This window comes from Ovis canadensis, chromosome 21 (genome assembly GCF_042477335.2).
Source record: "Ovis canadensis isolate MfBH-ARS-UI-01 breed Bighorn chromosome 21, ARS-UI_OviCan_v2, whole genome shotgun sequence".
Classification (NCBI taxonomy): domain Eukaryota; kingdom Metazoa; phylum Chordata; class Mammalia; order Artiodactyla; family Bovidae; genus Ovis; species Ovis canadensis.
Genome location: NC_091265.1, coordinates 43,928,979 through 43,956,367, shown reverse-complemented (window position 1 = coordinate 43,956,367; position 27,389 = coordinate 43,928,979). Strand labels below are relative to the sequence as shown.

The 27,389-nt window shown below is 45.1% G+C and overlaps 1 protein-coding gene across 9 annotated transcripts in view; it reads left to right on the top strand.

Moving 5' to 3' along the window:
- SIAE (sialic acid acetylesterase) overlaps positions 1 to 27,389 on the top strand; it is a 38,103-nt gene that overhangs the window by 5,009 nt on the left and 5,705 nt on the right. For 4 of the 9 annotated variants that reach the window (XM_069565671.1, XM_069565669.1, XM_069565666.1 and 1 more), the window contains exons 3-7: positions 8,817 to 8,989; positions 18,014 to 18,152; positions 21,987 to 22,164; positions 23,790 to 23,899; positions 24,641 to 24,774. In XM_069565671.1, coding sequence (XP_069421772.1) covers positions 8,817 to 8,989; positions 18,014 to 18,152; positions 21,987 to 22,164; positions 23,790 to 23,899; positions 24,641 to 24,774 — 734 coding nt within the window. Of the gene's footprint in view, positions 1 to 8,813; positions 8,990 to 18,013; positions 18,153 to 21,986; positions 22,165 to 23,789; positions 23,900 to 24,640; positions 24,775 to 27,389 lie in introns of all 9 variants that reach the window. The other 5 variants (XM_069565672.1, XM_069565670.1, XM_069565668.1 and 2 more) reach the window with 2 other exon arrangements.

Here is a 27,389-nt window from a genome sequence, read left to right as displayed (position 1 = left end):
GTGGTCAGTGCTGATGGGAGGTGGATATGGAGTGTCATGGGATGCAGAAGAGAAACACCTCACTCAGGTTGGATGGTAAGGGAAGGTTTCCGCTGGAAGTGACATTTGAACTGAATCATGTGTAAAGGAGAGGTCATCGTACTGGGAGGGTTAAGAACCTAAGCCCTGGGATTCACCGTTCCCGTTCAGATCCTAACTGTTTCTTAATGGCTATATGCCCTTGGACATGTTATTTAACATCTCTGCGTCACAATTTCTTTATTTTAAAACAGTGATAAAAATAATATTTAGGATTGTTTTGAAGATTAAATGAATTAGCACATATCAAGTACTTCGAACTTATCAAGTACTTCAAGAACTTATTATGCCTGGTGCATAAGTACTGAATAAGTGTTAGCTGTTGTTATTTCTGGGCTTCCCACTGGCTCAGTGGTAAGGAATCTGCCTGCCACTGTAGGAAACACAGGTTCGATCCTTGGGTCAAGAAGATCCCCTGGAGAAGGAAATGGCAACCCGCTCCTGTATTCTTGCCTAGGGAATCCCATGGACAGAGGAGCCTGGTGGGCTACAGTCCATGAGGTCACAAAGAGTCAGTCATAACCTAGTGACTAAACAGCAACAACATTGTTATTGCTGTCATGATTATGATTATGTTATTTAGTTAGTCACTCGGGTATTTACTGAGTCACTACTATGTGTCAGATACAGGGTTAGGTATTGGTTATCCAGTGATGAGCAAAACAGAAAAGCTTGGAGGTTAGGGGAGGAAACAGAAAAATATAATCAATTACAGTGAAGCGTGATGCCACAGTGGGGAAGTATAGAGTGCCGTGGGAGTGCTTAGGAGGGATAGTAAACTTAGTCTAACTATCCAGGGTCAAGAAGATCCCCTAGAGAAGGAAATGACAATCCACTCCAGTGTTCTTGCCTGGAGAATCCCATGGATAGAGGAGCTTGGCAGGCTACAGTCCATGGGGTCTCAAGAGCTGCGCCCAACTTAGTGACTACACCACCACCACCAAGGCTTGTTTTGAAAGGTGAGCAGGGCAGACCAAGTAGAGGGAGCAACCTGGGCAAAGGCATGGAGGTGTGAGTGAGCCTAGTTACTGGAGGAGCGACAGGCAGGTTGCTTTGTCTGGACCGCTAGGGTGTGTGATGGTGGATGGCAGGAGATAAGGCTGGGAATGGAGGGAGGCTTGTTTGTCGTTGCCAGGGAGTATATACACTACTTTGGATAGATGGCTTTTAAGCAGCAAAAGAACACAACCAGATCTGTATTTTAGAAAGATTACTCTGGCTCCAATGGGGAAGAAGAATTGGAGATGGATGAAACGAGAGGTAGGTGGGACCTCTTAGTAGGCTGTTACAGTATTCAGGCGATAGACAGGGAAGGCCTGACCCCAGGTAGTGGCTGTGAGGGGATGTTCAACAAGGTGAGAATTAGCAGTTAGCAGACTTCATGAGCAGAGAGGGCATACAGAGGCATCTCTGCCTAGAAGAGATAAGGATGTATTAGGTAGTGTGTGGAGAAGCTTGAAGTTCCAGGATGCAGGAAGGCAGGTTCAGGGCTGGGTCAAGTGGAGACCCGGTTGTATTATATCTCAGTTAGAGGTCTCTCTACAGCTATGGGATGTTGAGGTGAGAGTCAGACAGGTGAGGAGGCTTCTCTGGAGTGGGTGGTGTTAATGTGGGGGTTGGTGGCTTAATAAGGGACTTGAATATACATGTGACAGCAAAGCTTGTGAAAATTTTATTGGCCCCTGAAAACAAAGATTACCTGATTAGTTTTGTCAATGTACAGGACCAATATTCAACCAGAGTGATGCAGACGCCGGTGCAGACTTTTAATAATTCATTTCCAGGGCCTTCCCTGGTGGCTCTGGTAAAGAATTGCCTGTCGATGCAGGAGACCTGGGTTCAGTCCCTGAGTAGAGGAGATCCCACATGCGATGGAGCAGCTAAGCCTGCGCACCACAACTCTTGAGCCTGTGTCCTAGAGCCTGTGCTCTGCACCAAGAGAAGCCACCACCACGAGAAGCGCACACACCACAGCTGGAGAGTAGCCCCCATTTGCTGCAAGCAGAGAAAGCCCGCGCAGCAACGAAGATGCAGGACAGCCAAGGATAAAAAAAAAATGCATTTCTTTCAACAAACATAAAGAGAGTATGTACTAAGTACTAGGCATAGATGCAAGGTAAGTGCTTCTGGTTCTCGGGTTTTAACAAGACTTTTTAGCAGAAGAAGCTTACTGGGTGAAATTCAGAGAGCTGAAAGGGAAGCTTAAGCTGACTGAGAAGTTGTTCTCCGTTAGATATAAACGCTGTTGGTGACTTGTAGGATATACTGAAAGTGAAGAAATTGGGAGACTAGTCGTGCTTTTTTTTCGTGTTGTGTCATCTCAGAAATAAGCAATATGGAGTACAGGTAGTGGTACTCTCAGTGAAATGACATTGACTTAAAGGAGCTAAAGGATTGATGCAGTTTAATTAAGTTTTGGCTTCCCAGGTGCTTCAGTGGTAAAGAATCCGCCTGCCAGTACAGGAGATGCAGGCGATGCAGGTTTGATCCCTGGGTCAGGATTATTTTTAATTAATTTTAATAATTAAAACAATGTAAAACAATTATTTAAATTTTTCTGACTGTACCCCACAGCATGTGGATCTTAGTTCCCCAACCAGGGACTGAACCTGCACACCCCCCCAACCTCTGCACTCCTAGCATTGGATGCACAGAGTCTTAACTGCTGGACCCCCAGGGAAGTCCCAAGAATTGATGTAGTTTAAAAATAAGAAATAGGATTTCTTTGGTGCTAATAATTAACATTACCAATTAATACTTAGGAGACAGAGGTTGCACACTACTGTAGAAATAGAGAAAGCACATAATATGTAGCTTTTCAGTCTTAAAAATGTCCTTATGCATTATTTTTAGTTTTTTTACCCTTTCATGGCTGTTGCAGGACCAATATTTGGAGACAGAGACAACGCAGGAGAGTAGGTGGTGACAAGAAGAAATAAAAGCTGATAATTAGGAGATAAGCCCCTCTCCTTCTTTAGTGAACCTGTTCACTTATCTTGAGTTCAATTCTGTAAATGCCAGTTCAGTTCAGTTCGGTTCAGTCGTTCAGTCGTGTCCGACTCTTTGCGACCCCATGAATCGCAGCACGCCAGGCCTCCCTGTCCATCACCAACTCCCATAGTTCACTCAGACTCACGTCCATCGAGTCAATGCTTATTATTTATAATAAGCTAGAAACCCTAGAGAATTCAAAGAAGAATGTAAGTCGTGTCCACCCTCCAGGAACCCACTCGCTCATGCTGTCCTTTCCTTTCCCATTTAGCAGTTTAGGTTCAGCTTCAGTCGCATTGCTGAAAAGTGACGCATCATTTGGAGTTTGGATGTATAGCAGCAAGTGAAGGGAACCAAGTGATTCATGGACTGTTGATGGGAATTGCATGGGAAAAGGGATTGTTGTTATTGATGGGGTCAGGAAGGGGGCAGATCTATTTGGTAGGCTCTCCACACTGGCTTGGTAGAAAAAAAAAGGTACAATAGTTTATACAGATCCATAAAATAACTTCAATGGACAGCTTGCTCTGTCCTGCCCATGAAGCAACATGGATAAAGTGATATTTGGAATAAAAAAGATAGACATGTAGGAAATTTCACTGGGTAGTGAAGAAAATGTGTCTCAAAGAAGATACTGTGGGGCATTTTGAAGGGTTGACTTCTATTTAGATTCTGATGACGACCTTGGATTTTCAGCCAGACTACCTCATTTGGCCACTCTGTCCATCTCTGTTAATATTTAACTTATTACCTATAATCCCCTAAGTGCCCACAGCAAAGTGGAATTTAATGACATAAAGGGTTTTGTCCAGTAGACTGACACTTGAGCTTTGGGAAAATTGAGACCTGAGGGATGGCTGGGAATATGGTAAGGTTCTGGGCCTGTTCAAGGTATGTCGTCCGGTGACGCATAATGCGTCTTTCAGACCCAAGGTGTAAACTTGGGGCATGGAGTCTGTATCCTCTCACTTTGACACACGTCGGGGATGCACCTACAGGTGATAAAATGAAAGTGTATCTACTTGAATTTGTTATCATGATTGAGGTAAACAGGAAAACACACAAAGCCTAAGCCTCTTAGAAAGTCAAGAATCTCCGGCACTAGTTTTCTGTGTCACATAGTAAGTTATCGCCAACTTAGGTGCTTAAAACAACTTACTTTTACTACCTCTGTCGATCTGAAACTTGGCCATCGTTTAGCTGGGTTCTCTGCTCAGAGTTTCAGAAGGTTGAAATCAAGGTGCTGGCTGGGCTGAGTTCTCATCTGGAGGCTCAACTGGGGAGTGATTAACTTCCAGGCTCCGTTAGGTTGCTGGCAGAGTCCTGCCCTTGTGCCTGTAGAATTCATGGCCCTATCTCTGAAGCTTCACATCTCTGACCTCTAGACCCTACTTAAAGGGCTCACCTTCTTTAGGTCAGGCCCACCCAGGACAATCTCCCTTTGAGTTAATTTCAAGTCAACTGATGAGGGATTTTTCATTATACCTGCAAACCCCCTTCATCCTTTCCAGGTAACATAACCTAATCATGAGGATGGTATAGAATCCCCTCTGCCATTTTCTGTTGATTAGAAGCAAATCATGAATTCTGCCAGCACTTGAGGAACTCTGCAAGGGTGTGACTTATTGGGGGTCATCTTTGGCTGTGTCTGCCATAGCAGGCTATAGATTAAGGAATTTATAGGAACAGTTTTATTGATAGAAAAATATTTAAGCTTTTTTTTTTTTCATTCATGGTGGCAGTAGAGATGAACTTTATACAGAATAATGCAGGTCTGGAAGGGGTAGTTTGGGCAGTAAGGCCTCCTTTACCTCCAGGTCACTTCCACAAACCAGTGAGCCTGTCTGCGGTTGGTGGGGTGCCAGGGTTCTGTGGGGGAACAGTGACTGGGGGCTTCTTTCTGATCTAGGTTTTTCCTCTTGGAAAGGGAAGAGTTGTTGGATAATTTTCCTTTTTCTCTTCTTGGCTGCTGAAATTTGGCACAATAACCTGAAAAATAATTAACATCTGATGTGAATGGCAAAGAGGAAAAAAGCAAGATGTGCTTTATGACTAATCATGTCTCTAGACCCATTATTTTCTTTCCTTTTTTTTGCCTTTGATTTGTTGATTCTTCCCATTTTGAGGTGGGGGCTGGTCTGGAAGTGAAGAGAAGTGAAGTCGCTCAGTCGTGTCAGACTCTTTGCAACCCCATGGACTGTAGCCTACCAGGCTCCTCTGTCCATGGGACTTTCCAGGCAATAGTACTCGAGTGGATTGCCATTTCCTTGGAGAGAACATGGAGAGAGTTCTTTTCTTATGCCTGTGGCTGGAAAATGAAGAGAAGAGGGACAGTGAGAAATAGGCCACCAGACACACTAGTGGTTGGGCAGGAAGACACAGAGCCCCAGTCAGTTTGCGTGGCTTTCTTGTCAGTATAACCCAGCACTGGGGTTTGCTCTCTGCCCTTACTTGGTGACGCTCCTGGCACATGGTGAGCACGATGAAGGAAGGACATGTATCCTCCTGGATGGAAGAAGAAAGAATGGAGGAAGCAGATGTTTGATTGCAGCAAAAATGAGCATTTACAGAAACCTGGGCCTGGATTGGTAAGAGATATTACAAGACGGCAAGTGATGGGGGCCTAGAGGAAGGACCCAGAACAGCTGTTGCTCAGAAAGCCCATTGGGGTCAGCAAACGCCGGCTGAATAGTGAGCTTCAACTCTTGGTGGTCAGTCACTCAGTTTTATCACTTGGACTCAACCTAATGGACTTGGTGGGTCAATGGTTTCTGAAATCTACAACTGGACTTCACTGGCCTGTGGTCAGCTCCACTTAAACAGGCAGTCCTAAATGGATGAGCCAAGGCTGAATCAGTGCTCCTTGTGGACCATCCCACCCTTGCCTTCAGTCTAAGAAACAGTCTTCACGAGGGCTGCTCTCCTTTGTATACACTTTGTTGTTCAGGTGCTAAGTCATGTCTGACTCTGTGACCCCATGGACTGCAGCATGCCAGGCTTCCCTGTCCTTCACTATCTCCCAGAGTTTGCTCAGACTTATGTCCATTGAGTCAGTGATGTCATCCAAACATCTTATCTTCTGTCACTGCCTTCTCCTCCTGCCTTCAGTATTTCCCAGCATCAGGGTCTTTTCCAGTGAGTCAGTTCTTGGCATCAGGTGGCCAAGGGGTTGGAGCTTCAGCTTTAGCATCAGTCCTTCCAGTGAATATTCAGAGCTGATTTCCTTTAGGATTGACCCATTTGATCTCCTTGCAGTCCAAGGGACTCTCAAGAGTCTTCTCCCGCCCATGGAAGTAAATCTGCATTGTTTTAAACTGCTTGTTTCTGAGTTAGTTTGACCATTAATAACCTCTCTGTAGTGGAGCTGGTTTCTCCTGCCTTGTGTGGCAGTTAACTTTACTTGACCCTCATTGTGTCAGAGTTTTTCTTTTATGAAGTAGGAGAGGAAAAAGAGCTAAAAACTAAAAGACTCGGGGACTAGAACAGAAGGAAGTTCTCAAGGTCTTTGAGGAAGTTGAGAGGTTTCCTAGAGGGAGTGGTTCTGGAGAACAAGGCTCAGATCTTGATGCCTGGTTCTCTTCAGACGCTTTGGGCTCTAGGCGGAGTGCCTCCTCTGGCTGAGGTAGGGGGGTGGTGCTGTGTTTTGCCCAGCTTCCTCCCCTTTTCCTTCTTTGCCTTTTTATTGCTGGGCAGCAGAGCTTTTCAGAAGCTCTGGGGAAGGTGGTTTTCCACACCAGCCATATTGCTTGGATGGAGACTAAGTGCAAACACCTAATTAATAGCAGTGACTCAGAATAGCATGTACTGTAGTAGAAGGCTCAAAAAATAACCCTGTCCTGGGTTTTCCAGAGATTGACCGCATTATCACAAATGAGTAACGTTGATGGCATGAGGACAGAGCTCCGATAAGAAGCCTGGGAAGACCTTGGCAAGGCTGTGGTTGGGACAGATTGGAGAGTCTGCCTGCTCAGACGAGAGCGCCATACGGATCACCTCACACCTGTGCGGTGCAATCTGTGCTCGCTGCCCACTATTTCCAAAACAGTGGTTTTTGTGCTTTAGGTGCATTTTGCATTTAATGTGTTGATGTCTGTGGCGATTGGTGGTGTAAAAACAGTAGCAGACATTCGGTCCTGAGCTCAGTTGACCTCTCACAGGTGGGAATAGCAGACTCAATTGGCTCTGCCTCTAAGAGGAGTGACCGTGAGCCCTTTCACTGTTGCCTAAGGGTTTTGGATATTTCTCCCAGACTCTGAGTAATCCTTTACCATTTCAGCCTTTACCCATCTCCTGCCAGGTGTCTGGACTTCTCCCTTTAGCTCTTACTGACTAGGAGGATCTTAGCATGTGGTACAGAGTAGGCACTTGGCTAGTATTTTTGTTTTTTAGTATTTTTATAATTGATCTTTTTTTCTGGTTGGTACAATAACCTTGGCTTCTCAGGTGGCTCAGATGGTAAAGAATCCTGCCAAGCAGGAGAAGTGGGTTCAATCCCTGGGTCAGGAAGATCCCCTGAGAAGAAATGGCAAGAGAAGGAATGGCGACACATTCCAGTATTCTTTGTTTTTCCCTTCAGTATTCTTGCCTAGAGAATTCCGTGGACATAGGAGCCTGGTGGGTCCGTGGGGTCGAAAAAGAGTTGGACATGACTTAGTGGACTCAACAACAACAACGATAACCTTAGGATGCCTCATTTGCCGTTCTTGCCATTCCTTCCCTTTGAATTGATATTGATCTCATGGGCACAAATTATCAATCAGTCCATATTCTTCAACATTATGCCAAGAATATTTCTTTTAAAATGATCATCTCTCTGTTTTATCTATTTTCTCCTTCCACTTCTTCAACTTTGTTCGTGTGGTTTGGTTCTCCTAGGCATAATTTTGCCACTTGGAAGATATTCTTCTTAGGTTTCCGAGTATGATGTTGGCAGTGGTGGTGGTATGAGTGGGTGAGAGGTGGGAAGGTGGTGGGGGGGTGGTTCCTAAGGAATATGCAATGAATTTCTGAAATAGGGCCTTGGATGGCTTTTCATCTCCTTAATTGAGTCCGAAAACATTAAGACTGGTAAATAACTCTGAAAATAATTAATTGGGCAAGTCTAAATATCTTCTTCAAAGAGAAATGAATTTATTTGCCTCCTACTACTTCTTTGTGTCCGTTTCTCCACTCACCTGTTTAACTGTAGATAGAAGAGCCCAGAACCACTGGTGTTTTTAATCCCCAAGAGCAACATGGGGAGGAGGTGGGGGTGTTGATGACAAGGATGGTACCATCAATGTAAGTTTCAGATGATGAATGGTTTTCTCTAACCTGTGCTCATATTTGATTGGATAGTTACTAGTTTGGGGCACTGTAAATCTGTTAGATTATGATTATGTTGATTCTGACAGTTTGGTGGTATAGTAAGAATTTCCATCTTGCGTTTTTGTATTAAACTCCCTTGCATTTAATATCTGTATTTTTGTCTGTCCTCGCTTAGGATTATAACTGGGTGATTTACTTTTCTTATAAATGCTTCAGTTAAAAGTAAGGAGGGATTGGTACAGATTAAAGAGAGCCACACTACTGCTTTTGTTATTTCTGTTGACATGTCTAAAATTTGGCTGGTCTTCATAGCTTTGGATCCAGTTCATCACAGAAGAGGGGAATTGCCACAAATAAGTCTGATGCATGACTCTGGGCTTCAGTTTCATTTTGGTGGATTGATTCATTAATTCCTTGGAGCCTTGTTATTATTTCAGCAGACTCTAACACCTGGACAGTGGTACTGGATCCTATGAAGCCTGGTGGACCTTATGAAGTGATGGCACAGCAGAGTCTCGGGAGGATAAACTTCACTCTGAGAGTTCATGATGTCTTGTTTGGAGACGTTTGGCTTTGCAGTGGGCAAAGTAACATGAAGATGACAGTTTCACAGGTAATTTGCAAAGTCTCAGTGATAATAACGTTGATGATACAGAAGAAAAAGAAGGAAGAGGAAAGAGGAGAAGGAGGTAGAAGCCCAGATCTGTTCTAAGTGCTTTCTCTGCATGTGCTAATTAATTCAGTTGAACAACTTCATAGGGTGAATACTTATAAGACATTCCTATCTCACAGATGAAGACGCTGGCCCAGCTGAGTTTAAGCTCCTGCTTAAGATCACAGTATAATTGTGGAGCCAGGATGTGAATGTGACCCCAAATCCTGCTTTGCTCGTCATGACCAGTGTGCTGTCAGTGTGTGGGGCACTACTTTCTCACTTTTCTGGGCTAAAGGCAGAAGCTAGACAGTATCTGATGGTAACGGAGATTTAATAGCAAATCGAGGGCCGTGTAGGTTACTCTTCTTTTTGAATGGTCTTAGAAGATGAGCTTCTGGAGACAGCCTAGGAGATCAAAACAATTAGATTTTGTTTTGATGCTGAGCAGCTAACACACTCTGTCTTTTGTTGCCATGGAGATTTAAAAATTGAGACTGAATGTTGGCTTTGCCTCTTACTAGTTGTATGGCTTGGAGCAAATCACTTGGTGTTTATGAAACTTTGTTTTTAAAACATGCTTTTAAAAACTGTGGTTAAAATGAATATAACATAATGTTTATCATTTTAACTGTTGGTAAGTGTACAGTTCAGCAGCATTAAATATATTCACAGTGCTGTGTGTACCCAGTCACCACTATCTGTCCCCAGAACTTTATCATCATCTCTAACGTTTACTCCGTACCCATTAGACAATAAATCCCCCTTTCTCCTTCCTCCTGCCACTGGTAACCTCTGTCTTGCTTTCTCTCTATGAATTTGCCTCTTCTCGGTACCTCCTAGAAGTGGAATCATTCAATAGTTGTTCTTCTGTGTCTGACTTGTCTTTCTAAGGACCATGCTTTCAAGGTCCATGCATGTTGCCTGTATCAGACCTTTGTCCCTTTTTATGGCCGAATTGTATTCCATTGTGTAGGCCACGTTTTGCTTACCCATTCACCTGTGGACGAACAGCTGGGTTGTTTCCACCTTTTGGCTATTGTGAGCAATGTTGATGGCAATATTGAATCAATGCTGTGAACATTGATTTGCGGATAATCTGTTTCAGTTCCTGCTTTCAGGTCTTTTGGATATATGCCTATGACTGGAATTGCTGGGTTAGTTCTATATTTAACTTTTGAGGACCCATCAAACCATTTTCCACAATGCCGGTACCATTTTACATTCCTGCTAGCAATACACAAAGGTTCTAATTTCACTGCATCCTCACTGACAGGGGTTGGGTTTCATTCTCTGATTATAGCCACGTTAGTAGGTGAGAAGTGGTATCCTAATGTGGTTTTGATTTGCATTTCTCTAACAACTAGTGATGTTGCGTATTACTTCATGTGCTTATTAGCCATTTGTATGTCTTATGTGGAAAAATGTTTATTTAGGCCTTTTGCCCATTTTTGAATTGGGTTGCTTATTGTTAAATTGTAGGAATTTTTTAATATCTTCTAGGTATTAATCGCTTGTCAGATGCATGATTTGTAACTATTTTGTCTCATTCTCTAGTTTGTCAGTTTCATTTTTTGAGGGTGTCCTTTGATACATAAAAGTTCTCAATTTTTATGAAGTTCAGTTTATCTGTGTTTTCTTTTGTTGTTGTCTATACTTTTGGTATCATCTTCTTGATACTCTTGCCAAGTCCAGTGATGTGAAGATTTTTCCAGTGTTTCTTCTGAGAATATTTTAGTTTTAACTCTTAAGTTTAGGTCTTTGTGTCTTTTTGATCACTTTTTTATATGTAGTGTAAGGTGAGGGTCTAACTTCACTCTTTTGCAAGTGGATATCCAGTTCTCCCAGCACCAATTGTTGAAAAGATGGTTCTTCCCCTATTGAATGGTCACTTTTTTTCAGAAATTCATTGGCTGTATATATGAGGATTTATTTCTTGGCTTTTCAGTCTATTCCATTGGTCTATATATCTCTCCTTATGGCAGTACCATACTGGTTGAATTACTGTAGCTTTGTAGTAAGTTTCAAAGTTGGGACATGTAAGTCTCCTCCAAGAATTTCTTTTGTTAGTGTCAATTTTTCTCTGTTTTAGTCATGGCCTTGTAGATAAATTTTTCTTAAATTGTGAAAACTAGCATTTTTTTCTCCCAGAGGCTTCACTGGGGTCTGTTTAAACCTGATAGGAGATGAGGAGGAAGAGCACTAAGGGCTCCCAGGTAGGGATGGGTATACTCAGTAAACAGAAAGCCCAGTGCAAACAGGGGGAATGCCAGCCTGTTGAAATGCTGTCAGTGAGGAAACTCAACTTGAAGTATTCCTACCTCCTTTGCTATTAGAGCGATGAGTGAGTCCGACACAACGTTATAAGTGAAGCAGGATGAAGAGGACATCAGAAGGGCTTCCCTGGTGGTCCAGTGGTTGAGGATCTGCTTGCCAGTGCAGGGGACACAAGGTCGATCCCTGGTCTGGGAAGATCCCACATGCTGCACAGCAGCTAAGCCCATGAGCCACAACAATTGAGCTTGTACTCTAGATCCCAAGAGCCGCAACTAACTTTAGCTGCTTGCCCTAAAGCCCATTCTCAAGAGAAGCCACCACAATGATAAGCCCGCACACCACAACTAGAGAGTAGCCCCTGCTCGCCACAACCAGAGAAAGCCCGTGCACAGCAGTGAAGACCCAGTGCAGCCAGACATACATTTACAAACAATTTTTTTTTTTTTAAAGAAAAGGACATTGAAAAAGTCATCAGAGAAGCAAACTTCTTAATTGTTTACTGTACTCTAGCAAAACAAGAGTGGTAGAACAAAAGCCGTGGGGCTCTGAGATTTCTTTCTGGAAACAACTCTGCTTTCTGGTTAAACACAAAAACAGTCTAGAATAAAGGGAGTGGATTTCTGGATAGAGTGGGGTGGGGTTTTGCTTTTGGGCCTCAGAATTGTCCTTCCTTTGTTTAGTGCAAGCTATTTGATTTAAAAATAAAAGTAAGGGAATCATTGCTGTTTCAATTATATTAGGATCAGGGCTGGACAGTAGCAAGTTCATAGTTATGTTTAAAGTTTATCAGCTTAAAACATTGCTGAGAGATTAGAAAATATTTTTTTTTACTCACTCTCAGACCTCCAGAGAAATTCATGTGAATTAAGTCCTTTGACACATTTGAAATTAGGGTTGATTTTCTTTGCTTGTCTTTATTATGTGATTTTTCTATAATGAGCATGAAATAACTATGGTTTTTAAGACAAAGTTATAAAAACAAGAAATTGATATTCACTTAACTGATACCTTAAATATCTATCAAATATTAAATATCTATCAAAGGCTCAATTTACAATAAAGAGGCGCATTATATAAATAGGAATAAATGATTTAACTTGCATTAGGGATCAGAACTAATATGTTTATACTTTGACATATACTTTTATTTGTTCCCATTAATAGGTTAAGATCTTGAAAAGATTATGATCTTCCCTAGTCGCTCTTTCTCTAAAACTCAGTTCCTTAAATTGATTTTTATTTTCTTGCTTTTTTTCATTATCTACTTCTTAATTTTTGAGAGATATTTAAGTTTGAGTTTGAAAAAAAACTCTACAACTAGACCATGATCTCAATCAATCTTTAAAAAAACTGTATAAAATTGAGCCCTTGCACATACTTAAGGTCTCTTGTTTTGCTTCTGTAGCTTCTGGCCCCTTCTGGCTTCTTTTTTCTCCTCTTTCTTTAAAAAAAACCAGTTAATAAATAATGCTTTTAAAAATATTCTATTTTGGACATACCTATTTCCTTTCATTATTAGTTTTCTAATTTAAAAATCTAAATTCTTGAATTTATGTCTTCCTAACCAATATTTTACTTAAGTCTTGCTTTCTATACCCTACTTAAATATATGGAAACCTTTTAAATTTAAATGTTTATTAAATTGGACTTAACTGGGCTCCATTTTAAGATCAGTGAATAGAAGCAAAATTGAAGTTTCATCTCTTGATAGAAAGCATGGTTTTATATAGAAGTGGGATTGCTGTTAACTCATTAAGGAAAACAGTATTTTCCTTAATGCTTTAATTGCAGTTCCCTGTTTGCACAGAGAGGCATGGACCAGATCTGTTTGTATCTGCACAGTCAGGTTCTCAACTGCACTCTGTGCCAGGGGATCTCATCCCATTTTCTGTCAAGCTAAGTCACAGTTTGATTGTTAAGACCGAACACATTTTTTCCTGCCTGGAATTTACTCTTAAGCATCTTCTATATCGAACTAAGGCTATACAAGCTCTGAGATACAAGAAAATAGAAAAAAGGTTCCATATGAAAAAGCCAAATGTTAATTTTGTTTGTTTTAAAATCACGCGCTTAGTCTGCAAGACAGCATTTTAGGTGCTGACAGTACCAAAAGCCAAATTTTCTAGTCTCTTAACACTCTGTAGAACTTTGTTTTTGGATCATAAAGATGCTTGACATGACGACTCCTCTATTCATTTTCCTCCCTTCCCCTGAAGACTCCCAACACACACACACACACACACACACACACACACACACACAGGCATACAGTGCCTCTCTCTTTCCTCTTCTCTCCCTGCATGTGACATTTCTGGGGAGACAAAATTTCCACCATAACCAACCACTCTTCACAGTCAAATGAAGGAAATGGCAGATTGTGTGCCCATCTTGTTGTTAGGGTAAAGTGGAATTTTAAAATCGAGTGTTATTTATAACACCGAGTGAGATGTTTATAAATGGAGGAAAGTCTAAATGCTCATCTGTCACCTTCTAAGTCAGGGTACATCTTAAGACTTGGCTATTTCTAGTTAGGCTCAGAAGAAGATGGCCAGTGTTCGATGGGAAACCCGGTTTTCCATATCTCAGCAGTCCCCACGTTCCTGCTTTACAAATCGGGCAGTTAAAATCCAGAAGAGAAGGGCTGGTGCCACAGTACAATAGAAGATTCCCGGGAGGTCTGATGACTGGCTTATTTATAGGTATTCTCTCATCTTTAAATCTGCCATATTGTGATGTGGTAGAAGGTAACGTGGCGCTTCCCTGGCGGCTCCGCGGTAAAGAACCCGCCTGCCAGTGTCGGAGACGCGGATTCAGGCCCTAGGTCGGAAAGATCTCCTGGAGAAGGAAATAGCGACCCACTCCAGTATTCTTGCCTAGGAAATCCCAGGGACAGGGCAACCTGGTGTGGTCTACCAGTCCATGGGGGCCGCAAAGAGTTAGACATGACTGAGTGACTAACACCCTCACTTCAGAAGCTGATATTATTTTGTAAACTATTATTATACATGATAATTACACAGGCCATCACTGCCCTTCGGACACAACTGAGCAACTGAGCACACCCCACACCCCCCCACACACGTGCCTTGCTCCCCTGTGCAGACCCCATACTATGACTCTCTGAGGAAATAGATTCTTGACGTTTCTTCATTAATTCAAGAATGCGGTGTAAAGGTTACAAAATGAACACTGGCGAGCAGCTGCTTTGATGGTGAACCGTGGGTCCCCAGAGAGGTGGAGGGCTCTTCCCATCGCTGCAGCCTTAATGACTTCAAATACCTTGGTCTTCATTTACATCCTCATTTCAATACTTGGTAGAAAAATAATTACACCGAGGTGTTTGATGAGATGAAATTTGATCTCAGCAGATGGAGGAAGGCTTCCCCTTTCATCAGCAGGGAAACCAAGTGTCATTTAAATGAAAATCTTCCTGAAATCTCTTTATTCCTAAGTTTGCTGCCAATATCCCCGAGGAAATGCTTCCATCAAAAATGGCTTGGTGAGACCTACTGTAAGCACAGGGAACTCTGCTCAGTGTTATGAGGCTGCCTGGATGGGAGAGGAGTCTGGGGGAGAATGGATACATGTATATGTATGGCTGAGTCCCTTCGCCGTCTGTTTACCTGAAGCTATCACAACATTGTTCCTTAATCAGCTATACCCCGATATAAAATACAGAGGTTTTTTTTTTTTTTTTTTTTTTTAAAGGCTTGGTGATTCTGGGAAAGGATTCCCATTTCAGAAGTGATTGTCATCAGGTCCAGCAAGAACTCTCCCACCCCAATTTTTTGCTAACACTTTCTGTGGCTTTTGACTTTGGACTTGAAATACTGCACACATGTGAGTTTGAAAATGGAAATTTTCCAGCCAGTGCTTTGGATTCAGCCAGTGCTTTGGATTCAGTTCCGTGTGTGCTGGTAACAATAGAGGACGATGCCACCCCCTCCCCCAGTTCATTTGGCCTTGCCATACTCTGGAGTGTTAGCAATGGGTCACCGCGCCACCTCCCGAGCTGGCCCTGCAGTTCCCAGTCGGTGCGGAAGCTGGTGTGGGTGGAGGGAGCGAAAGCGGTTTCATCCTCTGTTTCCATGGAAGCAGCATACGATCCTTAGCGCTCGGTGCTGAACTGAATTTCAAGGGAGGTGACTTTTTACAGGTACTTGCCGCTGAAAAATAACTTCCCTGCCAAAATATACTGAGTGCATTAGCCTGTTCTTCGTCTTCAATGTTTATTCTGCATGAAACTTGCCAGGCAAGATCCAGAACGGGCAAGTGTAGACTTCCTGTGGAATTTTCCTGAGACCATGTGTGGAAGCCCAGTAACCCTGGCAGCCCGGAGCCACGTCGCCCAGGGAGCGCTATAAGCTGCGGCTCTCACTGGGACCAAAGCGCCACTGCCTTTGCATCTGGCCGGCTTATTGGCCACAGCAGGCTCAGTGGCAAGTCAAAAGGCGATTCCAGGGGCAGCGCATCTCAATGACATGCTCTGTGGGGGCACTGTGGCTGCTCCTGCCCGGTGGGCCGCAGGGCCAGCTGTATTCTCTGCGGTGGGTGGGAGGGAAAGCGAGCCAGCTGCACTCCCCGTGGCCAGCGGCCAATGGAGAGCGGCCCAGCCTCCTGCAGCCTCCACAGTCTTGTCTCAGCTGGAGCTCTGGTTCCCTGAGGCCAGTGATAACTGGCCTTCTTGAGGCTCCTATTAGGCTTTTGTTTTGGGACGACCAGACTGTCTAGAGGGGTGGAGAGGAGACTAGAAAAAACAAACACTCATTAAAAAGCAAAACAATATTTTTATGACACAATCTTTTTTATTTTTTAAAAAATGTTTAGTTGGAGGATAATTGCTTTACAAGGTTGTGTTGGTTTCTGCTGTTCGACAAGGAGAATCACCCACAAGTATACTTACATTCGCTCCCTTTTGAGCCTGCCCCTGCCGTCCCACCCAGCTAGGCCATCACAGGGCACCGGGCTAAGCTCCCTGTGCTGGACAGCAGCTGCCCACCAGATATCTATTTTACACGTGGGACGGAGGAGCCTGGTAGGCTGCAGTCCATGGAGTCGCAAAGAGTCGGACTTGACTGAGCAACTTCACTTTCACTTTTCACTTTCATGCATTGGAGAAGGAAATGGCAACCAACTCCAGTGTTCTTGCCTGGAGAATCCCAGGGATGGCAGAGCCTGGTGGGCTGCCGTCTACGGGGTCTCACAGAGTCGGACATGACTGAAGCGACTTAGCAGCAGCCGCAGCAGCAGCAGTGTAAACGTGACTCTCTCAATTCATCCTCCTCCACCCCATTTTTTTTTTTTTAAAATAAAAACATGCCTACTCAACATCAGGATTGAAGGGAATAGCACTTATGTGTGAGCCCTGAGAGGAAAGATGCTTGATAGGTTAACAAAGAAGCTATTAAGTGTAGCACACATATTCATGTCCATAGGAACCCTAAGCCAGTCCTGTCACGTTCTTGGCAAATGGTGAGGTTTCATACAGTGGTTTGGGAAAAAGTGATGTGCCTTTGGATAGACCCTTCTCTTTGTCTGGTTTCTTGGGACTGATCTCAGCAATCACCCTGGACCCCGCCTTCCAAACTTCCGGCCCTCTTGTGCTTTTCTTGGGCGATTTTCCAGGACTGAGATGAGAAGATAAGCGTTTTGAGACTGATTTCAGGATGTTTCAGGAGTTCGGAAATCGTTTCTCAATTGTGTTTCTTTTTAATACATATCTCTTATGGGGTATGAAAGAAAGTGAAAAGTGAAAGTGAAGTCGCTCAGTCGTGTCTGACTCTTTGCGACCCCATGGACTGTAGCCTACCAGGCTCCTCAGTCCATGGAATTTTCCAGGCAAGAGTACTGGAGTGGGTTGCCATTTCCTTCTCCAGGGAAATCTTGCCAACCCAGGGATTGAACTTGGGTCTCCCGCACTGCAGGCAGACGCTTTATTGTCTGAGCCACCAGGGAAGCCCAAAATATTTCTTTGAGCCACTTTTTGGCGGGGGTGGGGGAGGGCAGCAAGAATACTGGAGTGGATTGCCATTCCCTTCTCCAGGGGATCTTCCCGACCCAGGGACTGAATCTGGGTCTCCCGCATTGTAGGCAGATGCTTTACCGTCTGAGCCACCAGGGAAGTTCTTATGGGGCCTGGATTACATAAACCTACCTCTCCATGGTAGGTTGTTTCAGGAGTTCAGAAATCGTTTCTCAATTGTGTTTCTTTTTAATACATATCTCTTATGGGGTATGAAAGAAAGTGAAAAGTGAAAGTGAAGTCGCTCAGTCGTGTCCGACTCTTTGCGACCCCATGGACTGTAGCCTACCAGTCTCCATTTTTTTTTTAAAAAGAAGATAATGCTATGGCTTTAATGGATACTTTTCCTGAATGGAAGTATTTTACTTTCAAGGTGTCGACATTTTTTAGCCCAAACCCATCCACAGATCCTCTCGTCCAATACAGACTTGTCTTTGCAGATGTCATGGTGTTCCCACCTTCTTGGGGGATATGGCTTATCATGGTGTCTGTGGGTCAAGGTGGATCCAGGCAGTCTGGACCAGCCCATCATGGGTTTCGATTATACATTCGGTTTCTGTATCCTGAAGGCGCAGAAGGAGCTGCAGGCGTGGGGGGTGGGTGCGGTAGCATCTATGAGGGGGCAGCAGCATCATCAACCGTCCACTTGGTTGGTGTAAGAAACGACGTCCCTGCTTCTTTTCCAGGTATTTAACGCCACAGGTGAGCTGTCGAACACGACTGCCTATCAGTCTGTCCGCATCCTCTCCGTGTCTTCTACCCAGGCTCAGCAGGAGCTGGAGGACCTCACCAAGGTTGACCTGCGATGGTCCAAGCCCACCTCGAGTAAGTGATGGCTGGAGCGCATGCCAACTCCTCTGTGAATGATTGGTGCCCTGTGGGCATCTGTGAGCCTGAATTGGATTCTGTTGTGTCTGTCAGAATTTGCCCATCCATTTACTCATTTCTTATTGACCCCCCTGCCCTGCCCTGGTTCCTGGTGGCTCAGTGGTAAAGAATCTGCCTGCAGTTTAGGAGATGCAGGGTCGATCCCTGGGACAGGAAGATCCCCTGGAGTAGAAAATGACAACCCACTTCAGTATTCTTAGCTGGGGAATCCCATGGACAGAGGAGCCTGATGGGCTACAGTCCATGGGGTTGCAAGAGTCAGACACAACTGAGCAACTGAGCCACCACCACCCACTTCCTGATGGTACTCGTTTGATGCGTTTCTTCCCAGGACTCCACAGTGAATTTGCCCCCTTGCTCTGAGCAGATGGCGCTTCCTCCAGCTTCATTGGCCTCATGGAAGCCACTTAGCACAAACTCTGCCAGCATCTCCTCAGTGCCGGAAGCCCTCCTCTCCTCTTTCTTCCTCTGTTTCTGTCTGAACACAGCTGACTGTTTCCCTCATGGCTGCCTCTGACTCGGGCTCTCACCTTCTCCAGGGCCTCCTCTTAGCCCTCAGGTTCTCTCCTTTTACCCCACCGTGCAGCCTTCAGGGAACCTTTACTCCAGGCTGCTCTGCGCCGGTCTCCATTCTGGGTCCCCAGGGTGCAGCTGTGATCAGGACCCAGTCCCCACCCTCAGGGCTTCACTTATCTGTAAGGAACACACCCCTTTCTCCTGGAACGACTCCTCTCTCCTTTGCTTTGTTAAACCTTCTTAGGACATCTTTCCATTCTTTTCACTGCCTTCCTGAGTGTGTACTCTTTCTTGTTGTTCATTCGCTAGGTTGCGTCTGACTCTTTGCGACCCTATGTGCTGCAGCATGCCTGGCTTCCCTGTCCTTCACCGTCTCCCAGAGTTTGTTCAGACTTAATGTCCATTGAGTTCGTGATGCCATTCAACCATCTCGTCCTCTGTTGTTCCCACTCCTTAACCCTTTATAATCTGGCTGCTGTGTCCAGGTTGACAGCTGGTTCCCCCAGGGTTTCTACTGTTCTTCTGTGATGTGCTCTGCACAGCCCGTGGCATCGGCTCTGCTGACGGCTGCTCCTAGGAGCTGCGCCTCCCTCTGAGCCTGAGAGGTGCTTCCTCTCCGTCATGCTCCCTCTCTGTCTGCATCCTGCCTGTTTCTTGGCTTTCTCCAATCCCTTCCTCCCGAAGGGAGGTCCCTTGTGCTCTTTATAGGCCCTTTTTTCACCTGTACATGCTTTACCTTGGTAACCTCAGTTGCTCCTACATTTTTAAGTATTAATTCATTCAGCAAATATCTGGGTGCCTTTTGTGTGCTCGGCACTATTCTAAGTCCTGAGGGTGATAGCAGAGAATAAAGCAGGCAGGCATGCCTGGTCTCCTGGATGGAGCTTACAGTCTAGTGGGAGAGTACAGAAGATGAATAAGAAAATTAATAAGTTATATATGAAAGTATTACACTATTGGGTATCATGCTGTCTGAACTTTCCCTTTAAGAACTCAGGAACTGAATAGATTTGGGTAAAATTTTTTAAATGAATCCTTTGGCCTATGAACTCTTCCTGCATGTCTTCTAAAACTCAGGAATCAGTTAGATTCGGACAAGGTATTATACCTTGCTATTGGTTCCCTTTCAGTCTCTGAACTCAGAGACTCAAATGTTTGAACGTCAAAGGATAGGCTAGATGGTGGTACGTGCTGAGAAATAAGTTACAGCAGGGGGCAGTACTGCTGGGGCTGGGGTGGGCTGGTGGTTTCCAATTCAGAGTGGACGTGGAGGTCCCGCCTGAGAAAGGCAGCATTTCTGTAATGACTTGACAGAGGTGAGGCCACGCAGGTGTCTGGGGAAGAGCCTGGTAGGTCAGGAGCCTCTCGCATTTCTAGTCTCTCCTGCCTCTTCTACTGTCCTCGTACCTCTGACTGCAGTTGGGAAAGGTCTCTGATTTTTTTTTTTTTGGCTGTTCTGGGTATTCATTGTAGCACACAGGCTTCTCTACTTGTGGCTCGTGGGCTTAGCTGCTCTGTGGCACATGGGATCTCAGTTCCCCAACCCAGGGATCTAACCCACATCCCCTGCATTGCAAGGTAGATTCTCAACCACTGGACTACCAGGGAAGTCCCCAGGGTCTCTGATTTCAAAGACTCTTGTGTTGAGCTTGGACCTCTCCGGATAATTGAGGACAGTTGTCCTCTCTTCAGGTCCTTACTGTTGAAACATCTGTGATGTCCGTTTAGCCACATATGGTTCACTCACAGGGTCCAGGCCTTAGACTGCAGATACCTTTGCTGCCCATCACACATTCTCATTCCCACGCCTTTCCAAGTGACTTTCCATTTTCTTTACTCCAGCCTCCCTCCAGTTGTCTCTTACACTATTCTCCTTTTGTAATTGATACTCTACTCAAGTACTTGAGAAGCTTTCCAGTTCTGCATGTGTCTGTACATATTGTTTCTTTTGCCCAGAATGCTAGCTCTGCTTACTGCATTCCTGTCTCCCAGGGTTTCCCTACCTCCCTCCCTTCCCTCTTAATTACCTTCTCCCTCTACCTCCCCATCAGCGAGTCCACCCTTATTCCAGTCACCACTGCCACCCAACACCAGCTAGCAAACATTCACTGACTCTGCACTGGGTCCCAGACGCTGAGAACATAGAAGTCCTAATGGTTTAGCGAGGTGAGGGAAACCCTGGCACAGAGCAGGACTGGAGCACAGGGAAGGAGCCGCCTTTCCTGGGCATGTTACGATCTGCCTTTCGTTTGCTATTCATTATTTTGCTGTTAGAACCCCTTAACACACTTTTGTACTTCTTAAAGCACTAAACTCTATTTTGCAATATATTTGACTTTGCTGAATATTTGTCTCGTTCTGTAGGGTAGAAGACCTCTGAGGAGAGGTTCCCTGTCTTTCCTTTTCCTTTTCATTTCTGTATCACAATCATCTAGAAGTCCCTGGTGCCTGGTAGGTGCTCAGTCCATTTTAATTGATTTGAAACTGATTTTCAACTCCTGCTATCACACTTTCCACGTTTCCAGAGCCAGAAATGTGTTGTTTGGATCTTTCACGTGCCAAGGCAGTGATTTACACTTCGTGGTTCTTTCACAGCTGTTGGGTTGGGTTGATCCCACCAGTTGTGTGTGTGCCTGTTCCCCCGTTCAGCACCTTCTTCGGATGTGGAAATCACCCTTTCTGGTCTGTGTTGGTTGCTGGGCTACTATATGGACGAATGAGCTCGATGGTGCCGAACTCTGAAATGCTGGTTTTGGTTTCTGTTGCTCTCCCTTTCGATCAAACTCCCCATCACTTGTTTATTCTTGGCTTCATTACCGTGGCTATAAGCTTGGATATAAAACCACCTAGAAAAAATATACCTTTCTTCTCGGCATTCTCTGTGCTTGCTGGTCCCCTTCCACAGAGCTAAGTGGGGATGGGATGGTTGTTGGGTAAGAGTGTAGGTGGAGGGGGGGGTTTGGGGGCCGGCAGCCTTTCTGCTCCTCACCTGTTGCAGAGGGGTATCAATATTCCTAGGTTCTCAAGGCCCTGCATGTGGCAGGGAAGCCTCCTTGCCTGGCTGAATATACATGTATATTCAGTTTTCTGCTAGCCAGCCAGCTGCCTCTCCGTCTTCTCCTGCCCTTGGAAAGTCTTAGAAAGGAATGCAAGGCCTGACCCAACACCCGAGCTTCTCACCTAGGCCCACCCAGGAGCTCCAGGCCGTGTCCACTTACTTTTCCCCTGACTGTCTCTATCTGTTTCTCTGAACAGAAAACTTAGGCCACGGCAACTTCACGTACATGTCAGCAGTGTGCTGGCTCTTCGGGCGTTTCCTGTATGACACCCTGCGGTATCCTGTGGGGCTGCTCTCCTCCTCGTGGAGTGGGACGCCCATTGAAGCCTGGTCATCTAAAAGGTCCCTTGAAGCCTGTGGGGTCCCGAGGTCAGGGTAAGAAAGCGTCCTCCGGTCCAGGAGAAAGCCTGCCAGGAAATTCTGTGCGGATCACAGTCTCCTTGGGGAAGTCAAATATGAGCCGAATGTACAAATATGTGTTAAATGTGTGACTTATTCAGGTGTTATTTTCACTATCATCATGACCACAATCATTTGACACCATGTCAAGAAGTAATTATGACCCTTTTCCTTAATAATAGGGATAGCTAATATATTTTTTAAAATTTATTTTTTTACTCAGATATTTTTAACTTTTTGTATTAGGATATAGCCAGTTAACAGATAATATTGTGATGGTTTCAGATAGATAGAAAAGGGATTCAGTATACATGTATCTGTTCTCCCCCAAACTCCCCTCCTGTCTAGGCTGCTTCATAACATTGAGCCGAATTCCGTGTGCTATACTTTGTTGGTTATCCATTTTGAATAAAGCAGTGTGTATACGTCCATCCCAAACTCCCGAACTATCAGTAGAGATAAGCTAATACTTAATAGAAGCTTTCTAAATGCCAGATACTGTCATGAGCAGTTTATATAATATTAACTCATTTAATGCAACACTCTCTTGAAATGTGGGTACTATTAACACATGAGGATAAAGGGACTAATTGGGAGAGGGGTTTGGTGACTTGCTTGGGAACACGACTAGTAAGTGATGAAGTCTGGTATCAGTGTCTGTGCTCTTAACTGCTGTGAGAATAAACCCAATCTCACAGTTTGGAAGAACACGGTATCCATGTCATCAGAAAACGGTACTGGAAGACTGATGGTGAAAGCACACTCAGGAAAAGCTGGATCAGGAATAGTAGTGGGTTGGGCAGAGGCAGAGAAGAGGCTAGCTGATAACTTCTTGACACTAATGTTGCCATAGAGATGGATACTGTGTGAGCTGCCTTCACAGAACTTGTCTCATCAGTTCTGGCAAAAGCATGGATTTGAGCTCTTGGTGTGTCTTGAGTAAAGGCCGGGCTGCTGGGGAGTGAAGTCATCCTGCTTTGGAACAGAAAGACTTACTCTCAGTAGAGGTGGAAGAATCTAAAGCCAGGCTTCCCAGACCTCAGGGGGCATGGCAGGGACAATACCAAGGGGCCATGGGGGTTCTTGCACATAGCCGCTCCAAGAGAAATCCACACAAGTATTCTGCAGAGACAACTTAGGGCCACATTCCAAGTCATCAGAAAATGTACCTTCTGACCTAGCCATCTCATTTCTGGGAATTTAGCTTAAAGAAATAATGAATACTGTATGTAATGATTCAGCTCTCAGAAAGATAATCATGGCATTGCTTATAAAAGCAAAGAACTTAACCTCAGCGTCCATTCAGTGAGTGCTGGTTAAGTAAACTTTTTGCTTGTGTGATAGACTCATTAACACCTGCCCTCTCCGCCCCTCGCCCCGCGCCTGGTCTCAGTCACTAGATGAAACCTGGGACAGTGCACTGAACTCACAGAGAGCCAACTGACACATGTTTTCATGGAAACAGAGTGGTTGAATTGGACTCTGAGCGGCTTTCATCAGGGGTTTGCCCCAAGTGAAGCTGGATAGGTGCCTGGCTCAGGGCCTATCATGGGATCAGTTCCTGGCGCTCTGCTGACACTTGTGTGTCTTCCTCATTTTAGGTCCATGCCATCCGACCTTCAGACTGGTCCTAGTGCGCACTCTGTTCTCTGGAACGCCATGATCCATCCACTCCGTAACATGACGCTGAAGGGGGTAATATGGTACCAGGGTGAGTGTTCACTTTCCTGGTTTTCCATTCATCAGTTAGCTGTTGCCACATAACAAGCCGCCCTGGAACTCAGTGACTTCGTTGTAACTTTCTTTGGCTCACCGCTCTTTGAGTTAGCAGGGTAGTGTTTCTGTCGGGACTGCTTTGGCTCATTTCTGCTGGGCTCTCCTGTGTGTCTTTGGCAGCCTGGCAGGTTGTCTGGTGGCTGGATGACCTAGGATGGCCTATACCTCATGTCTGTTGACTGGGGCTCCTGGTTCTCATGTGGCCTCTCGTCCTTCAACAAGCTGTGATAGTGGTGGTTTATTTCTCAGTGGTGTCCGGCTCCTTGTGACTCCATGGACTGCTGCTCAACAGCCTCCTTTGTCTATGGGGTTCTCCAGGCAAGAACACTGGAGTGGGTTGCCATTTCCTCCTCCAGGGCGTCTTCCTGACCCGGGGAGTGAACCCTGGTCTCTTGTATCGCAGGTGGATTCTTTGCTGTCTGAGCCACCACGGAAGACCTTCAGCAAGCTAGTTCAGCCTTATTTTTTATTTGCATGGCAGTGTCAGGCTTCCAGGGGTGTCAGGAGAGAGCAAACTCCAGAGCTGATTTGCTCTTGCAGTCGTGTTTGCTGATGGCCCATTGGCCAGAGCAAACCCGAGGCCAGTCCAGTGAGACCTCAGGATGGAGGCTAGGGAGCAATGTGGGGTCATCTTGCATCTACCCCAACTCCCTCTCACAGTTTGGACTGTTTTCAGGGGAGTCCAATGTAAACTTTAACAGGGACCTGTACAATTGTACATTCCCTCTGCTCATTGATGACTGGCGCCAGACCTTCCACGATGGCTCCCAGGGGCAGACAGAGCGCCTCTTCCCATTCGGATTTGTCCAGGTAGGTGCTAAAAGGAAGAGGGTTTGTGGGCTTTGGTGGGGGAGATGCTGCTGAGATCTCTTCCCTGGAATCCGTATTCCTTTTTTTTTTTTTTTTTGCCCCCATAGCCTGCCTGTCGGCTCACTGACAGGACAATTAAATCTTAAAAAAATTATTAAGTAACCAGTATATGGGCTTCCCAGGTGGCTCAGTGGTAAAGAATCCGCCTGCAATGCAGGAGATGTTGGTTCAATCCTTGGGTCAGGAAGATCCCCTGGAGAAGGAAGTGGCAACCCACTCGAGTAATCTTGTCTGGGAAATCCCATGGACAGAGGAGCCTGGTGGGCTACAGTCCATGGGGTTGCAAAGAGTCAGACATGACTGAAGCAACTTAGCACGCACACAACCAAGTTCTTAAGTGCTTCACCTCGCCTGTTCACACGACCCCTCCAGGACCCAGATGTCCCAGCGGTGCGGTAGTTCTGACTTTTCTGGAACATAGGAATTAAACAAGTAAGGTATGACAAAAACAAGACCTGCCTCACAACATAGGCACGAATCAGGCGTTAGTGTTCGAGCTGGACACCCCTGTCTGTAGGCGTCTGCCTCTGGTAGCCCACAGATACTTAGCTCTCACCAACCCCCTTGCCTCCCCTCCACCCTGTTCCTCTACTCTGTCCTAGTTCACAGGCCTTTTTTTGGATAAAAGATTTTTATAGACCTGCTTTCCACTTATAATTACTTTACGATCATTTCCTTTCTCCTTTCTTAACATTTGTTTTGACTTTGAACGAGAATATTCTGCTCATTATTTTCAAAATAGCAACGCCTGTCACCACTTCTGTATTACTGTTGGTAGAAACTACATTTGGTCCTTGGAGGTACTTTTTTTTGCCTCTCAGCCTGTGTACATGGTGATTGGAATGTGACTTCAATCAACTCAGGCCAAAAATACGTTTAAGTGTTTATTATATGCCACAAACTGTGTGAGCTACTAGAACTATGTAGCAGGAAGCACAGAGACCTGCTCCTTGTCCTGTACCCCTGGTTTAGCAGAAGTGCCTTAGCCTTGGGCGCCAGCTTTATCTTCATCAACAACAGTATGTTGGTTGCTTGTGAAAAACGGGGACCATAAATGTTTAACTTCAAAGGGAACTGTCAAATACAACAGTTTAATGGTTCCGAGCGTAGTCCAGGGATTTGCATCTCAGCTCTGGCACTTCCTTAGCTGTGTGATTTCAAATAAGACATCGAACCTCTTTGTTATTTTAAGTATTAAATGAGCTAGTCCATGTAAAGCTTGGCACAGGTGAGAAAATGCCTGTGTTTATTATTATTAATGAGAGAAATGGAAAACCTGGAGGGACAGTTGGTCTGTAAAGGAAGATGAGTTGGCTTGACGAAAGGGCTGCATGTGAAACTATGGCGGCAGTAACTGGAGCAGGCAGTTAGGTGGGGGATGTGAGCTCTGCGGAGAGGCTGGGGCTATACCCATGTGTCTGTGAGTCTAATGCTGATGTGTGATCCGAGGCATGGGGAGAGAGAAGAGCCGGAGTTTAGGACTGGAGACCCTATTATTGTCGTTCAGTTGCTAAATTGTGTCCAGCTCTTTGTGACCACATGGATTGCGGCACGCCAAGCCCCTCTGTCCGCCACTATCTTCCAGAGTTTGCTCAAATTCAGGTCCATTGAGTCAGTTATGCCATCCAACCATCTCATCCTTGGAGAAGGCAATGGCAACCCACTCCAGTACTCTTGCCTGGAAAATCCCATGGATGGAGGAGCCTGGTAGGCTGCCGTCCATGGAGTCTTGAAGAGTTGGACACGACTGAAGCAACTTTGCAGCAGCAGCAGCATCTCATCCTCTGTCGCTCTCTTCTCCTCCTGCTCTCAATCTTTCCCAGCATCAGGATCTTTTCTAGAGTCAGTTCTTCGCATCAGGTGGCCAGAGTATTGGAGCTTCAGCTTTAGCATTAGTCCTTCCAGTGAATATTCAGGGTTGATTTTTACAGGGTTGCCTGGTTTGATCTTCTTGCAATCTAAGGGGCTCTCAAGAGTCTCCTCCAGCACCACAGTTCAAAAGCATCAGTTCTTCGGCACCCAGCCTTCTTTATAGTCCATCTTTTACGTCTGGACATGACTACTAGTCTCGAGGGAATATATGCTTTTTCAGAAGGATTTTGGAGAAACAGTGAACCAGACTACAAAAGACAGATACTATTGTAGAATCCTGCAAATGCAGCCACTTTTATATTCTGTGGCTGTGACATGCCTTCTTTAGCAGCAGTGTTTCTTCTAATCCCTGCCAGTGGCCTGCTTTATATCTCAGGGGAAAAACACAGGAATTTCCTGTGGGTGTAGAGTCTGCTGGTGCCCCCATGTGGTCAATCTGTAGTAGTACAGCTGATGAAGTAGTGGGGAATGACTGCAGAAATTCTCAGCCAACTGCCATTTTGAAACAACTTCCTTGGCTTGAGTGGCTCTTGGTAGCATTTTTCCCTCAGCACTTTAGGCTGGAACTCCCCCTAGACTCTTCCAGGGGGTTCTTGCAGGGATCTGCATCATGGCGCCCATTGCACTTGGCCCCACTTTCAGCCTTCTCTCCTGGGTGTTGTGTGGGAAGCAGCAGGGTTACT